The sequence below is a fragment of the Gavia stellata genome, chromosome 5, assembly GCF_030936135.1.
Source record: "Gavia stellata isolate bGavSte3 chromosome 5, bGavSte3.hap2, whole genome shotgun sequence".
Taxonomy (NCBI): Eukaryota; Metazoa; Chordata; class Aves; order Gaviiformes; family Gaviidae; genus Gavia; species Gavia stellata.
This window is the reverse complement of record NC_082598.1, coordinates 20,561,636-20,579,259: the sequence shown is the minus strand read 5'-3', so window position 1 is coordinate 20,579,259 and position 17,624 is coordinate 20,561,636. Positions and strand designations below refer to the sequence as shown.

Below are 17,624 nucleotides of genomic sequence, written 5' to 3'. Positions count from 1 at the left end.
ATTTTAGCAGTACGTTAAATATTGTCACTGCATGTAAATAAATGGAAATGTTATCTGAACGTTTTTATATCCGACAGATTAAGATGTTCAGTCAAGTGAGTTAGATGACCACAAGAGAAATAGAGACTGCTCTACAAGACAATTCCTTTAAATTGAGGAAAATAGTAAGAAAGGATGATCTTAAATAGTTGTAAAGGAATTTTACACTGGATTGCGAGTTCTCTTGAGCCCCAAGGTTTGTTGATTTGCTGCTTACCTTTTAGATCAAGAGTGCATTTTTGTTTCCAAGTGCACGCTAGTCCCAAGGTGATCAGAAAGAGCCTTGCAACACCTGGTGGGTCACCAGTTTTCTTTTCAGAGTGTGGAAAGCTTCCACTCTATAAAACAGCAGCGTGTAACAAATAGTGTGGGAACTACCACAGTGGACTCTGCAGCTGAATGTTGGTTTGGGTGAGGAGCAGAACATGGAGAGTGTCTCATCTAGTCAGTCTTAAATCCAGAGAGAAAAAAACATTGTTTGGTTGTGAGTTGAACTTTTTGTCATTGGAAAAAATACGCAGATCAAAGCTCATGTTCAGTCTAGTGCTGAAAGAAATGCACGTTATAAATTGCAGGTTTTTAATCTGAAGTTAATGTTCCTACTTAGGCATCATTGTCCATACAGCATATATAACATCCGCTGTCACCATGATATTAATATCTTCCAAATGGTGTTGGTAAATGATGTTAATAAACTTCATCCTATTGAAAAAAGAGCTTGACTGCTTCTAATTTTTTGGTAGGTGACATATTTGTCATATGCTTTTTGAACAATGCATGAAAGAACTACGGGGAAGCTAAATCAAGAGGAAGTGCATATTTAATTTTTGAAATGGTGAAACTGGTAGCATATTTCATTTTCTTTAGAAGTTCTGCCTGCCACAAACTTTAGCTTTCCCTGTTTGGAAAATGGGCTTTAATTAAATGACTCTCTTGCGAGGTTCATTGCTGAAAAGAAAGCAAGCTTGGGCATAGATTTGGCTCTGATTTTCTTTTTATGAGCGTACTTGCCTTGAGAATGTGATGTTCACAGAAGCATTTAATTCTTTGCTTCGTCTTAGGTACATTGTGGGTCAAATATGCATGCACAATATGTTAAATGTATTCAGTAATAGTATATAGGGAACACCATCTTGTTCCTTTCACAATTTGATGTCACTAGACATTCAGATAAGTAATTCTGTATTTTTAAAAATCTATCATTTCCTGAAAATTCCCAATTTCCACTGGAAAAAAGCCTAAGAAAAGAGCCAACTGTGACTCAGCTTTTTGCTGTCTGGAATGATAAGAAAGTTTCAGCACTGTCTCTTGCTCTGCAGTAATCAGTGTGAAGCAGAGGCAAGGTAGAATTAATGGGCTCAGCAGCTGCTGTGGGTATAGCCAGTTACAGCGGTGTAGGGTGCAGTGGCAGTTATAAGAGGATACCTAACCCTGGAGAAGAAAATGAAGAATTTACTGCTACTGAAAACTTATTTGTCTACTTATTCTGAGATCTGTATACTTTTCACTAAAGTCCTTGAAAAATTATTTAAATAGAGGAACACAAAGCTATATAAGTTATGAAATTGAGCTTACACAGCAGCTAATTGAAATTCCCTGTGTGTAATCCAGCTTCAGATCATGATTCATAAAATATAGTGCAGCAATACCCCCATGTCCCTCCTTCATGAATGGATGTGAGTCACTGTTAATAAATAAATATGCATCAGACTCTTTGGACCACATCTGTTGCTTAGATGTGTGGATACTGAACTTAGCTTTATTTTCTGTAACAAAGTTGGTTTTCAGAGAAAAATGTGAAAGTAAATGTGTTTACTGTGTAATTGCTGGCTGGAAGTCAAGAAGTTTCTTTTTTGAAGCTTGTCTTGTAATCCTTAGGGACTTTAGCTCAGGCTTTACTTTTTTTTCATTAAAAAAAAAAAGAATAAGACTCTGCTTTCTACTTTCCTGTTAAAGCCCCCCCCCCCCCCAATTTTTTTTATTCATCATCTTTGTGAATTTTACTTCCTCTGTTGGATTCTTTTGTATCTTGTTGGATACGTGGCTACTTTTGACTGCATGTGAGTATCTATTGGATGTTTTCATACCACTAGTTCCCTGAATGATTTGGTTCTCCCAACACAAAATTCCTTCACTGTTACACAAAAGTACATCCATCTAGGGGCTTCTGCATTTTGAAACAGCCATCAGATTTGTTTTGCTTTTTTTTTTTTTCATTTTAATTAATTTTGCCTTAGACTGGGGGTTCTCTACTTTGCTGTTAGTTAATAATATTTTTTTATTACTTGCTATGGTGAAGGCAGAATTCTGATGCATATTTGACAGGGGGATCAAAGCTGGACAAGATCCATGTTTCAAAAGCATTAATTGCATTCATATTGCTGCAGTATATACTCCAACATGTTAAGGCTATAAAAACGTCATTAATACCTTCAGGATCAAGGTATTTACCAGCCAGCACTTTGAAAAGTAGTTAGGGATTGGGGTAGTCCAGTTAGACTCCATGGGAACAGCTTGACTTTAATTATTTCTTAGTAGGTACCAGAACTTTCTCAGAGCTGGATTTATTCCAGGTATCTCCTGACCTGGTGCTCTTTAGAGAGTCTTTGTTGCTTAGGATGTTGCTTTAAGGTGAAACGTACAAACGGATTTAGAGGGGAGAAGTGGTTGTTACATAAATGTCCATTCTTATGGAGATAAATACAGCAGTAGCTTGCGGCCTCCCCAGCCATTACTTATCAGTTGGCAGTTGTTCTGGATGCCACACAAACACCATGCTTAGCTGATCTTGCACGTTTCCTGCCATTTCCCCTCTAGGTTTAAGGTAGTGTCAGTTACTAAAAACATGAGCATCCTGAATAGTGGAGGACTTCCTAAAGTGTCTGCAGGTGTTGCTTTCTGTATTGCTAAAATATGTAAAGGCATCTACAGCAGAGTCCTCGGCTGAAGAGTTTCTTGCACTTTTTTGTCTGCAAAAGAGCTGGAAAATTGCCATTTTCCATTTGGTTTAAAACTAAAATGCCCAGAAATGTTTTGGGAATTTTCAGATTAAAATCCCTCCTGTTCCCCAGCAATGTATACCTGTTTGCTCCCTCAGTTCTTAGTTATGCTAAGCTTTTAAATTTTTTTTAAGGGAGCATTGTAACATAATACATGTGTGAGTCTGTAGTGTAAAAACTCCATATATAATACAAGCAGGTTCATCACTGAGGCAGAGAAATAGAGAGTAAAGCATTAGTGCTGAACACTTGCTGGTAATAGCATGCAAATGATCCATTACTCCTTGTAAAACTTTTGGTATGATCTGATTATTGATACTCTGAATTGAATGCTAATTGCTAATACAATTTGCTGCATACAGCACCTGGTCTTCTTTCAAAATCTGTCCTTTTACTCAGTACTGCAGGTAAAAACACACGCCTTTTCTGTGTTTGACTCGCATGTTCCAGCTCCAGTACAGAGTATTTTTTTCCATGCTGTGTAAGGATCATTTGAGATGCTCTTCCTGTTCTGTACTTTTCAGTAACATTGCAAAAAAATTGTCGGATATGTTTGAATATCATTAGTGCACAATGGACATAATTGGTGAATTAATAGTTCTAACACTTTGATTGTTTCAGGTGGAAAGGATACCATAACATTCAGTGACCCAACTTTGCCTGTTATACAGCGGTCCAGGTCACCATTGTTAGCGTTTACTGATAAGCCGCAGAAAACTGAAGTACAAGGTGAGAGCCTGGAATGTAAGGAACATGATTAGAGCTGAGCTCTCATTTCTTTCCAAATAAAAAGTAATAAATTTTCATGCTGGGATAGCAGAAGGCAAAGTTTCAGTGGTCACAGAGATTGACTAAATCACCCACAAGTAAAATGGATAGATGGTCCCAGTACAAATAGCAAAGAAACAACTGAAAAATGACTGTTGAATAGATTGCACGGGGCTAGGGATCAGGTCTTGCACCTCAAAGAATTTCCCTGCCAGATAACTTGATACTGTGAGTAGTTATTCATGCCATCTATGTTACGGTTAACTGCCTCCTGCTCTTTTTCCCTCGGTTAAAATGTGCAGTAGGAAAGCAGTCTGTGGAACTGGCTTAGCACTTTCCTGCATTATAGCTGATACCTAGATGAAAGGCTTCCTGATTGCGCCCGGTAAATTGAAATACCTGACTCGTTTTCCCAGAGAAATTGACTGCTTTTTTTTATAGTCTTGCATGTGTTTTGTTAAAAATCCTTCTCCAATAGCAAGCTTTAACATCTCTCCAAAGTCAAGCTTAACTTTATTTGACAGTAGCTGAAGATAGTGTTTTGCTGATAACCTTGATTTTTTTTTTTTTTTTTCCCCTTACTTTTTCATAACGGATGGGAGATGGATTATTATGCTTGCCTATCGGCATTTGGATAAGCTTTTTAATGGGCCTAAAATTTTGGTATGCCCAGATCTTACTCAGCTAACCTTCTAGCATCATAAACAATTTATTTGTTAGTCCTGAAACTAAATATATTGTGGCTTAATTTTGACTTTATTATCCATGTCATCATCTGATAAAACTTGACAGCCAGACTGATCATTTTTTATAATCTTGATCAGCTGATATTTTTGCTAAAAATAAGAAACTATAGTGAATAGTTGAGCAATAATAACTCATAAATATTCATATTTTTGCCTGCTTATTCACTGATTTTTAATTAAATCTGCAGTTACCAAAAGTATTTACTTGGTAACATTATGCTCTTTCCTTTACATATTTTGTCCTAGGTGAGGTTGGTATTACAGTTTTGATTAAAGCTGCCTGTCAAATCTCATCAGCCCCTGTTTCTGTTGCTTTGTAACACTGCCAAACTTTAGCTCTGGGCTGAAGCTTTCCATGCTGTGTTTTCTACTTCAGCTGATTTTTTTAAGGTCAGCCAAATCACTTTTTTGGTGTTAAATTCTGATGACCACATGCTTTTTTTTGGTTTTGTTTTTTTTTTTTTTTTTTTTCTTTGTGTTTTTTGTTTTTGGGGTTTTTTTTTTTTTTTAGACATGCAAGCATTTAGTATATCTATAATTGAAAGGAATTTGAAATCTGGGGAAAAGGTTTCCACCCTGAGAAAACAGACTGGAGTTTCCACCCCATTCTAAACCATTCACTTTCAGATCTCATCTGCCAAAAACAATGAAAACCAAACTAATGATTCTGTTGAGCTTGCTTTCTGCCGTCAACACTGGTAAAACTCTGCATATGCACCATTCCTTCAAGATAATGTAAACCTGGAGGGGAAAAAAATTGGAGCAGAGAGGAAAGGGAGGCAGAGATCAGGACTCTCAAGTGATGGGAAGACTAGAGTAGATGGAGATTGATGGAGTTAAAGGAAGTCTGAGTGAGGGGGGACTTGTATCTGGCTGAGCGGAGGTCAGAGCACAGGAGCGAGGAATCAAAATGATGACAGTGAAAGCAAGGTGTGATTAAAAAAGATTGAAAGGTGGATGAGAAATGGGCAGAGTGAGTGTAGGGACTGGATAAACAAAGGGATATAGGGCAGGAGCAAAGAGCTAGGCAGGGGAAGAGAAGAGTAGAATAAAACAGCCTTGGAGAGGAGAAGGCAGACTAGGATTAGGTTTGTGGCAGTCATGGGAGGAATCTGCTCCCAGTAGGTTGTCAACCTCTTTCCCCCTCCCCATCCTATAACCGTAAGAGAGCCATGATCAAGCACAGAAATCCTGTCATTAAACTGGAGTAGGTTAAGAAATTACTGGTCTGCCTGCACAAACAGCTTGGTTTTTTCCTTTGCACGTGGCTCAGTATACCTGATAACCCGCAGTGAGAACTCAGACAAAACTCACCTCTGTGATAGCTTATTTAAACTGGTCCAACTTTTCAATGGCACAGATGAGCACATATATACTTCCAGCTGTGCGGGGGACGCTGTAGCTTCTAGCAGTAGGTGGAGCAGCAATAACTTCTTACGTTGCTCCAGATCCTTTTTCTGAAGGATGTTTAGGGCTGCCATCTTCCCTTCGAAGCCTGGAAAGGAAGCAGCGTGTTTTCAGCTGTAGGGCATGTCCCTGCACTTGGAGTCACACAGCTCCTCTGCAGTCAGCAGCTATAAGGGAGTGATACACTGCATCACCTTTTGTGCCACTCTGCATGGAGAATGACTGTCTGTTGTTGAGTTTTAGGAGCTTGGTGCATATTGCAATTTTTCATCTATACAGTGTACTTCCAAAATCTGGGGGAGCTTGGCAGCTGGGAAGAATATAGGAATGTGTTCATCTGCCTGCGTTTACCAAGCAAGTATGCCCTTGATTTAAAAGTATTCCAGAAATAAAAACAAAACCATTTTTATTTTCCTATTAGTTGAACGATCAGTTGAGTGAAAACAGTTGATAAGCAGAATAGCAATGAATTTCTTACGTATCTTTAAATACTAGGTCTGATGTCACATCGGTCAGCTATGGTCCTTTAAATAGTACCATTGGTATTTGATGCCTGTTTGGCCCAGGAAACATTTTTAGCTTTTGCACTAACATACATTCTTTATCAGAACATTCTATAATACATGAAATGTTGCACTAGCTAGATCTACAGTTAATCAGAGGGCTTTTTCAGGCTTTTTTTTAACTAACCTATCTGCTTACCCTGATCTCATCAAGGCGTGTTTTAGTCTGTACTTGTTATCATTGTTTCAGTTAAGCTGGATGTAAGTCTGTAGGATATAGTGCGCAGTTCCTGTGTGAAAATGCATAATGACATAGTACAATCGTATGAATTAAAGACTGTCTTGTGCCGCCAAATCTCACTTTGTCCAATGCACAGGATGGATAGTGCAGTGGGATAGATGGTGCTTGAACATCACAGCTGCTAATGAACAGCTATTCAGGTTTTTTTCCTCTTCATTGTTGAGCGCATTGTTCCTGCTGTATTGCTTGTGTGCTATTTCAAGCATTCCCTGAAGATGAAAGTACTGTTTTTCTGTGAACTTTTCTCTGGTGTTCTAGTGCTTTGAAACAATTTATCTTCAGAAAATTGCAGCAAGGTGATGGGATGGTGTTACCTACTGTAGAGGGAGGAAACTGAGGCACGCGAAGCATAAGATAGAATCCCTGCTAATTTCAAGTGCCAATTTGAGGTACATAAGTTTTGACTCTTTTTGGAGCACTTTGAGCATGTGTTCAGATATGCATGAACAGAGTGGTATTGCAAATCAAGCTCCTAGGTTTCCAGCTGAGCAGTCAGATAATGAGGATTAGATCCAGTGGATGATCATCTTTTGAAAGTTAATTTATCCTTGCCTTTTCCACAGACTTAAATTCCAGCTCTTCAGAGTAGCATTCCTAACTTCCTTAATTGGTAGTAAGAGTGTCTGTTCCCTTCATGCCAACCCTTGTCTCACTCACTCAGCAGCTCCCAAATTATAAGTGAGGCGGGTCTGATAAAGACGGTAGGCTCCTGTATTGCGTAGCTCTGATACCTCCCGGCAGCCAGCCTGTCCTGTGCAGTGCATGAGGAAGGATTCCTGCAGGGAAAAATAGAGTAAATGCTCATAACTAAAAGGTAATGCATATGCATGACAAGAGTCATTTTAAGCTGTCAATGCAGCCATACTTCTGGCATTTCCTAATTTTTCTTACTTGACTTCGCAAGCTTATTTTCAGTGAGGCTTTTTGTCCTTAACTGACACGAGGACAAATCCTCTCTCGTTTGCAAAGCTGTTTGTTTACACATTGCTGTTTTCTCTATTCTGACACTTTGTTCAGTGTTTGCCTTTTGGTATAATGGTGTATTTAAAATTCTTTCGCTGCTGCTTTGTTTTATGCTGTTACTTGAATTAGAATAATCTTTTATGTTAGGAGAAATGTTGCAGGACCAATAACGAAACTTCATTATTGGATGAAAGCCTGTAAAAAGCTCCAAATAAATGGAGCTTGTGTTAACCCCTGAAAGTGGTAGTGATGTGGGGATTAATGTTGAGCTGTGCCAAAAATTTCTGTGGCTGAGTGCCTTGCTTAGAGTTGATACTCATTTGAAAAAGTTCGCCAGACCCTGCTGTTCTACGGTATGGTATCGACTATGACTCTTTAACAGTTGTCGGTGTCAGGGAAAGACAGGCTCCAAAACAGGGCTAGATCAGCAAGAAATTTAGTGTTGATTGCTTATCATCTAAGAAATGGGCCTGGGATGGGATAGGGAATCACTCTTAGAAATTACTTACTGAGGTAAAAATCTCTGTGTCCTCGCACTGGTGGTCATGGTCTTCAGGTCAGATATATAATACATACCTGCAACCGAGTAGAGCATCTCACTGTTCCATTTCTCTTTCAGCAGAACAGAGGGGAGAACATGATGAAACTTGTGCTGTTGCAAGCGAGTCCCTGGCTCCAGAGGGAACAAACTTAAATAACAGAAACCAAAATAAACATTTTTATCCTTCATTACCCCAGCTACCTTCTGAGGAAGAAGAAATAAACAAGCTTGGAAGTCAGATAATTGAACTGACAGAGCAGGCAGTTGCAGAACTGGAAGGGAAAAAAGCAGGCGCTTCCGCAGGGGAGCAGAACACGGTGGTTGGAGCAGAGCTTAATGGTTCATCTGAGGGAGAGTTTCCACTTTTCAGCCCTGACCCATCTGACCCCACAGATCCCTCAAACTCAGAGAACGAACAAACAGCTGAAACTGAGGCCCTGAAAGACAATGAGGAAACCTCAGAGAGCGATTGCGAAATTCCAAATGAAAGAGGGGATCGAAATAGCAGCACCATGGATGTGATGCAGACTGAGGACCCTGGAAGGCATGGAGGGCTCAGTGTTACAACTGCACACACAAATAACAGCTTTGAGGAGCTCCCTGAATCTGAAAGGAAGAAACCATCTGATCCTGCTGAAAACTGTGAATACTTGGATAGCAGTTTGGCTTGAGGTATGAAATCCAGGCCCTCAAGCATCTCACTGTAATCCTTTTGCAGTGTCTGTGCCACTGCGAATATGATCGGTGAAACAGTGTGCCATAGGGTTGATTTTTACATTGAACTGTTAATACTTGTCTAATAAAGGTGTTTTTCTGTTAGTTTTAGCTACAGTGTACCAAAAATGTAAATTACCTAAGGGAAAGAATTAGTGATGAGGTTTAATCATGTTGGTTTTTTTGTAATGATGTGAAGTTTCTACATAGATTGATGTAATTTACATTAGTGTAGCAAAGAGACCAATGATAATGATTTATAATGTTATTGCTAGGCTCTGTAACGTGTATGGTCCTAGTGCTGGCCTGTATTTTAATGGTTAGAAGTGTCTTGCAAGGATGAAAAATTTGGAGTGATAAATTGAGAAGCATCTTAAGGCTACAGGCTTTTGCTTGTTTCTTAGTCTGCGTTCTATTTCTCTTTATATATAGTGACTCTAAGTACATCCTTAGAATAAAATCACTATTTCCTTACATGAAGTTTCTGAAAGCCATCCCTTCATGTATATAGTTCTCTCATTACAAACCTTTATATCTTCTCAACTGTACAAAATTTTTCCTTCCCTCTCCCAGCTCATCTCATGAAAATGCAGGGAGTTATTTCACCACATACTGAGAAGCCGATTTAATGAAGCTCTGAAGGAAACATCATCAGAGAAGCCAGAAGTCGTTCTGTGAGAAACGGCAATGCTGTTCCAACGCAAAGAGAACAGCAAGAGGAAACCAGTGATGCCCTGTCCACCTACTTGGCTCTCTCAGTTACTGGAATTGCATTCTTCAACCTACAGGAGCTGGAACAGCCCTCAGGCTGAGTAATGGGTAGTAGATTTCAGCCTACTCCATCTGTGCCCTCCTTTCTAAAGGAATCTGTGTCTTTTTTATTTTCTTATGTTTTGGAATTAAGGATAACTTTTCCTTTCCTCATCGTTTAACCAGTCTGTGTTGTGGTAGGTTTATTTGCATTGTTGCCACTTAAACTTCTTCCTTTGTTGATGTTTAGTCATAGGAAAACATTCCTATAATAACTGGGGAAAAGGGAGGCTGCTGTCGTTCCCTAGCTTGCTCCTGATGCTGGAGCTGTGCCACTCTGCTCCTAGGAAGGCAGCAACAAGGGAATACTTAACACTGAAGTTAGCAGCTGTTGGAGAAGGGGAGGCACGTCCTTCCTCTCCTGTTTGTAGCATAAGGAATAGTCTCTGCAGCTGTGGAGCTTCTATGGGCCAGCAGCCGTCAAGGCAATTTTTCTGCTGGCTTGGGACCTAATTGTCTGTAAATGTTCATTTCTCACTCCTAGAACTTGAAACCAATCAGAGAGAATTAAACCAAATTTAATAAAATACTACTAATAAAAAGGAAAATCCCTCCCAGATTGAGTCCTTCTTTGACAAATAACTGCCAGCTGCAAATTTTTACAGCCCACTTGTCAGCTACTGAATAAACAGAGTTTATATTAGCAATACTGACAAACTCTTCTTTATATGGAAGATGAGCTAGCAGGTGCTGCCATAATCAAGGTGTCAGAGTCCATGAACAGTTTGCGTTCAGCAGCAGAAAGGCTGTATGTGAATTATTACATATAAATACAAGGAATGATAGTGGGAAGGTGAAAAATGTGGCTTGTCTCTGTTCTCATGTGTTTTCCCTAGCAGGTGCATTCATGTAACCCTTTCAGTGTCTGTCTGCAGGCAGTAAAGCCATACTCACAATTCTCCTCAAATATGTTTCCTTTCTCTTTAAAGGTAATTGCAGCATTTCACTGATATTAAGCAGCAGCCCTTAGGAACAAAAATCATCTATATATTTAAGCATATTAGGGACATGAAGCAGTAAAAAGTTTTTCTTTCATTATGCTGATCACCATTTAAGTTCCTCATCACCTGAAAAACTAAGAAGAGTTTAAGTATTTGAAAGATTGTTATGCTGTTTCCATTAATTGTAACTGACTGCATTATTGACTCATTTATATAACAGTACTGACAAGTTGGAAGAGAAATAGCTGCAGAAACTGAAATCTCTAGGAGAATGTGGCAGGATTTTTCCCTTTAATGCTTGAATGTCACACAAAGTAGCATTTTAGTCAAGATGTATTCTTTTCCATCTTTCACAGACTAATCCTGCGCAGAGCTAAATATCAATGCAGTCAGAGCTGAGGCAAGCGAGTAAGAAGGTCAAGATTTCATGTAGCTGAGCTCAGAAATGTTGAGGGTTTTAGATTGTCTCCCTGTCCTGTGTATTTCCTCACCCACAGTTGTGTGAGTTAGCATTTTGCTCCTGGTCCCTTAACAGCCAGTTAATGCAATTAATTAATGAAGAGCTTGGTGCAAAAATTTGAGCAGGTAGAAGCAGTGCTGGACCAACAGCTTTTTAGTGCCTCATTTGTTGATTATTTTTTTTTTTTTTAGTATGTTTTTTCCATGAGAACATAGTGATGCACAAACCAACAATTAGGACATCTTGGTAATTATCCTCACACCATTCTCCCTCTTTGATGCCATTTTTATATATTTGCAATCATTAAATTCCAGTGAGATATCTAGATCTCTGGAAACCTCATTTTTAGTGCTACGTCACTGCTGCAATTCTGTCCCTCTCCTTTTTGCCCTAGTGAATGTGTATTCTAGCTACCTTCTTAGCCTTCTCCCAGGACTTCAAAGCCAGGAGATTGGTAAAAGTAAGACATCTTTGCTGCACTATGTGATAACTAATTGAATATTCTTGTCAGTATCTTCCTTGGATATTGCTTTAATTGATGTTGTTGTGCTACTAGAATGATGATTTTTTTCCCCCCAGTAAATAAATTAGTGTTTTGTTGTGGAATCAACACTACTTCAGGTTTTTTGGGGGTGGGGGTGGTGGTTTTGTTTGGGTAGTTTTGGTTCTTTTTAGACGTGTTCCCTTTGTCTAGGACTTTAGAAATGCAGAAATTGCATCCAGAGGTATAAGCCTTTTTGGTGCTGGGCTCTGGGGAAGCAAACTGGGAAGGGAATGTTGTGGAAGGGGTATGGAGAAAGATGCATTTTGCAAACTGATTTTAAGGAGATTGTCTCACCTGAAAGTGAGTGAATGCATTATCTGTTAGAAGGCTTTAATTTGAAAGTACAACGTTTGTGGTTATTTGAAAAACAATGTTCACTGAACTTGTAAAATAAGTGTGTGAAAATGACAGATTAAGAAGCATCTTTTAGAATGCTGTTTCTTTTCTCAGTGAGACTATTTTTAAGCATATGGGAATTTGTATAATAAAGACAGTGGAATTTCTTTAATCCATATGAGCTCAGGAATGTATTTCAAAATCTTAACTGAGATTAAGTTGAAAGTCTGCTACATTTCTAAAAGATAGGATTTTGTTTACCAGCTTCTGTTTTGTAGTTTTACTTTTTAAATTATACAGTTTAATTTATTTGCAAGCCTCTCTTTTGTTGCTGCCTGGATTAACTGCACAACATGGTTCAACTATATTAATACATTTTGTCATCTTTAATAAAAACATCTCCTGATACGCTTGTTATACCTGCTTGTTTCCTTTTCTCTTCTCAGTATCAGATGAATGATAGTCATGAGGTAGTGTACCAGTATTTTCAGTAAGTTGTGTTAGATTAAAAAAGTAAAGCTTTATTGAGTGAGAGTTTTAAGTCTGAAAATTATCTGACTTAAATCTTTTCAGTGTCACTTCTCCCAGTCTAAATTGACTGATTGACTTCCTACATTTTTGTATGAAGAAACACGCTCGGTATTTTTTTGGCTTTGAAAATAATATTTATCTCTGATCTGCTAACTTGATCATTATTGTCTAAGCAGCATTAAAACTTTTCTATATAACTTCGTTACTAACAGGCACAAACTGGAGGCTTTAGGGAATTTTTGCTGGGGAGTAATGGTAAACTGGAATGTTTCTTTTAAGTCTGCTTTCAGATGTAAACAGTGTGACTTAGCTATAGCCATGTGGACAATTTAAAATAGTTAAGAAGCTTATACATGCTTGTGAATAACACCTGAAAATACAAGTAGAATAACGTAATGGATCTAAAGTTTAAGACAGAAATGTCTGTACTTTCCCTTGTTTTTAGGGGAAGTCCGTTATCCAGGTCTTGCAACATAACACCCAACACTGTTGAAAGCATAGAGATTTTTTTGCCTTTCAGATTTGCAACTAAATACAGGATAGCATCTACTGAGAGGCAATTTCTTATTTATTAGTATTAACTTTTTTTCCTTTGGTATTTAACTTACGATCCCTTAAGAGCCCCTTAAAGCGCACAGACTCTTTACAGACTATGAACCATATCCATTAGCACTCTTACTTACATGCATTCAACTCCCAAACTGCATAAAAGGGAATCTTTTCAAGAAAATACGTAACAATGTTGAATTGATGCTGTTTTTATTGATGGGCTTACAGAAAGGAGGCTCTATAAAGTGATACACATTTCTTAGAGGAGCAAGCAAATGGAAATGGGAACCCTTCAGCCATGTATCTCAGTGGCCAGTGGCACACCCTAAGGTACTTTGTGTTGCCCAGGCTGTAGCCGGCTTATTGGTCTTCACTTAAGCCTGGTTCTATGTTCGTTTGTTGAGCCCTCTCTTCTTCTTGTCTGTAACCTCAGACAGTTTCTCTTCCCACAAGTTCTTGTTGCATATCCCAATCACACAGCAAGCCAGACGTTTCCCAGCATTTCCATTTTCCAAACTGGCCTTATTGTTGCCCTTGCCCATGTCGTCTTCCTGCTCGTGGATCACAACGGATCTGCCCATGATGGAATAGGGACCAAACATAGTGGCAAAGAGATTTGTTTTATATTTTCTTATGTTGCCTTCTTTAGGAAGAAAGTTGCCGAAATCCCCTGGGTGACGGGGATGGTTCACACTGAAAGGGTTATAGTGTCCTCCTGTAGAATCACAGCCGTTGCTGAGATCCCCAAGCTCGTGGATGTGTATAGCTCTACCAGACTGATTATTATCCAACGGAAACCCATCCAAGTAAAAAATGGCTTCTAATCTTCCGTATGAGTAATACTGTCTGAATAAGACTTGTCCAGTCACTCGTGGCTTGTCAGCATCTATTTTGGAGCTGGGCTTCATTTCACATGTGGCGTAAATCATCCCATCAGTCTCATTACCAGGCATTACCGGATAGAGCAAATTCTGCCAGAGGTCGTTCACTTTTTTCTGCATGTCATGGAATGACTCTTGGCTTGGATCAGTTTCTTTGTCTGTCATGACACCAGAGGCAGACAGTGCAAGCCCAGTGACCAGAGAAAGAAGCAGAAGCATCTTGGCAATTCAGAGCCTGCAAAAGGTACAAGATGCTACAAAGAATTACGGGCTTTTTGCAGCAGTATGGCAGGAGAGAAAGGCATGCAGCCTGTGATGGGGCTGAGCAAAAAAGCTGGAGCATGGTCCCGGTGGACTGCTGCTTTCTAAATCTGTCTAATGTGATGAATTGAAACTAAATCAGAATGCATAGACATGTTTAAACACATTCAACTGACACCCATGACTAAAAGAAGTACTAGTGATTTTATATTTTACACTAGATCTTGATCTTAACTGCCTCTTTTTCCTTACAGGAAGCAAGTAAGTGAAAGCGTTGTTTAATCTGTTTTTGAGTTTGTATTGAGACTTTTCTCCTACTACAAATTCCAGCAAGACAGTTTGCCAGGAGGCTTTTTTGGTCCATCTACTTAACCACTAGTTAGGCATTACAAATGAAAAGTAAAAATCTTAACAAGTTGATTACCTTGCAGAGCTGCTGCGGAACCCCTCAGTAGTAGCTCTTTGCCTCCGTTCCCCTAAACCGAGATGTGATCAGGCAGAAAGCCAGAGCTGTTTGAAGTTGATGCTTATGGGAACTGCGTGTTTGTGTAAAAGTTAGGTAACGCTGGCTCAGGGGAGGCGTCACAGGGAGAACCGTGGGAGGGGAGGGGGGGGGGAAGGAGGGAGGAAAAGTTTTAGGCATTTTTGTTTTGGGCAGGGTGAACACTTTGTCCTTTCTTGGTTAGTTTGTTAATCTGGCTCTCGGTCCTCACCGTTGTTCCAAAAGAAAGGAAAAAAATTATGAAGCTTTTAAATTAATCTTCCTTTTGATGACTTCATGTGCTTATCTGAAACAAGTGACCTTCAACATGCAGTGAGGGGAGAAGAAGGAGCTTTATTAAGGCACAGTTGGGCAGTTTGCTCACTTACGTGCTGATTGTCATGGAGCTGGTTTGCATTTTTATTTATTTATTAGACAAAATTCAAAGTGGTGCTTGAGCAACATAAACTGGTGTTGGATGTATACCAAAGTTTCTGTGGTTTTAAAACCTGAATTCAAACTGTAGATGTTGAGGTACAGTTCAGCAATATTTCTCTGTGAAATTTTAGGGCTACTTAGTGTCTGCTGCTTTACTCGCCAAGTTATCTGCTCCACTAAAGCCGTTTTTTCTTCTTTTTTTGAGACAGCAGTGATTTCTTTCCAAAGAGAAATAAGCAGTACTGAGGCAGTGCAACATCAGACTGAGGCACAGAGAAACTGTTTCCCAGAAGCTGGCTGGAACACGGAGAGTTGCATGTGTTTCATCATCCCGTGAACTGAGAAATGCTCTCCTCTTGGGGGCATTGCCCTGCCTGCAGCGCTTCCCACTGTGGTAGCTGAAATGTGGATTCAGCCGTCACACGAGCAATTTAACAGGCTGAGATTTCTGTAGAGAGAAAAGAGTTGCTCTTTTACTGCTCAGGAACAATTCTCAACACAAGACAATTGCAAAGAAAATCCTTCTTCCCAGTTCATGTTTACTGCCAGCTGGGTAAGGAATGGGACTGTCAGCTTCTGGAACGGTAAAATTGTGTGTGTTAATCTTACCGCTATCATATTCTACATCAGATCTGAGATACTGAGTTATCTGAGAGCTGATTTTTTTTTTTTTTTTTTTTTCCCCCTGTATGAGGGAGAGTAGAGCTAAAGGGGTGTCCGCTTCTTGGATCATTAGCCAGAGTTAACTTCTGCTTGGGATACTAGGATATTGAATGTGTTACTTTAGCCCTGGGCTTCGGTTCCTAATCTATGTATTAGAACGACTAGTATTTATTTTCTTCAGGGTATTTATGAGTTGTTCAGATTACTGTGCTCGTGGGAAACATGCAGTGTTCAGTGGAAGCTGAACTCGTAAGACCAAGAGCCAGGATTGCCCGTCGCCCCAAGCCTAACGCTACCTCCTTTGCAGCTTTTCCCAAGTTCATTCACTGGCAGTCTCCGAGCTGGGGAAATCCACACTTGCGACATGGTAATACTATGAAATTGCTCAGTTTTAAAGCATTTGAAAGAAGTAAAATGTTTTATGATCCAGTTTTATAAACATACGCAAAAAATGTTCAGCTAACAACTGGCGAAGTGCAAAGGGGGATGGTTTAAGTTTGTAAAATGCAAGAAGCAACTGTCCAGTCTAGGTACTATTAGGAAAAGCTATTTCTTAGCATCATAAACCATTTTTTAAGGGGACATGATGAATGGAAGGAAGAAAGGAGCATCATTTATGGTTTACTCCTTGAGTCACAAAGTAATGGACTGCAATTGAGTTTAACACTTCTGCAAGGAAATTTCCAAGCCAGCAGTCAGCACTCCAGGAAAAGAATTTTAAAGCTTTAGTTGAATTATAAGGCATTTTGAAATAGGAACTAGGGTCAGAATTTTAGCTGTTTTAAATACAGAAATGCTGCTGACTTCACTGGTGTTGGTGCTGTTTTACACCAGCTGGTATTCTGACCCTGAAAAAAACCACACTGAAAAGCCCAAAGTACTTGCTGCAAAGCTCTTTTTTGATGTACTGCACATGCGGGAACGGAGCACAAAATGCAGAAGGGTGTAAAGAAGATGATCAAAGGGACAGAAGGGACTGCAGCAAAGCTAAATGATGTATTTGTAGTGCTCTGCACTTCAGAGAATGAAAAGGACATACTAGCTGTGGGCTGCTGTCAGAAAGATGTATTTTAAAAAGGAGAAGGGCTGATAACTACAAGAAATGCAATTGCCAGGGCGATTTGGCATTCAGTCTGGGTCTGAAAGATGGTTGCTAAGTACTAACCAGGTGTATCGTTAAAGTCTATTGTTACCCACTGCCTATGTTTCAGTTTTCTGGTTAAAAAGGATGAGCCGAATAATGGGCTAACAGCCTTTAAAGCAGACAGCAGTTAATGGGAGGAAAGCCCACAGTGACCTGACCATGCACTTGTACTTGTGTTACAATCCCTGTTTAAAAAAATAGACCTCTGCTTTTAGATCCTCTGTCTGCAATAGGTCCTTCCAGTTGTACAAGATCTATCGTATCCTGAATTTCATGCAATGTTCTAGAGTCTCCTGGGCTATACAAGACAGAGTTGTCAAAACAACTTCTTCAGGGCTCTCTAGACCACGTGGAAAAAAACAGACTTAGCTTTACTCATGGGCTTTACAAGGGACTTCATACCAGGCTTTGCTCATGAACTCTCAATCCATGCTATGACCTTCAGGGTTGATTGGTTGGTGGGTTTGTGTTGCAGTGACATCGTCCTATTCCATCACCCTGCTCTTCAACTTAACATCATTTGGCTTGTCCAGCATAGAGTTACACATGATGAAGAAACGCTGCGTAGGAGAGCATCCTTTTGTAGCAAGCGGTAGCCTTGTTT

General features: G+C 39.5%; 2 protein-coding genes across 2 annotated transcripts in view; one reads left to right on the top strand and one right to left on the bottom strand.

The window, feature by feature from the left end:
• Positions 1 to 12,473, top strand: part of CCDC149 (coiled-coil domain containing 149) — a 55,456-nt gene extending 42,983 nt beyond the window's left edge. Inside the window, exons 12-14 of the mRNA XM_059817573.1 lie at positions 3,660 to 3,767; positions 8,346 to 8,939; positions 9,555 to 12,473. Coding sequence (XP_059673556.1) covers positions 3,660 to 3,767; positions 8,346 to 8,938 — 701 coding nt within the window. The 3' untranslated portion in view covers position 8,939; positions 9,555 to 12,473. The remainder of the gene's footprint in view (positions 1 to 3,659; positions 3,768 to 8,345; positions 8,940 to 9,554) is intronic.
• Positions 12,474 to 13,390: 917 nt separating this feature from the next.
• On the bottom strand, positions 13,391 to 14,781 carry SOD3 (superoxide dismutase 3). Its single transcript, XM_009818940.2, has 2 exons — positions 14,719 to 14,781; positions 13,391 to 14,268 (listed from the first exon to the last, which is right to left on the bottom strand). The coding sequence occupies exon 2, from the start codon at positions 14,250 to 14,252 to the stop codon at positions 13,539 to 13,541; it is 714 nt and encodes a 237-aa protein (XP_009817242.2). The 5' UTR covers positions 14,253 to 14,268; positions 14,719 to 14,781; the 3' UTR covers positions 13,391 to 13,538.
• Between the last annotated feature and the right edge of the window lie 2,843 nt (positions 14,782 to 17,624).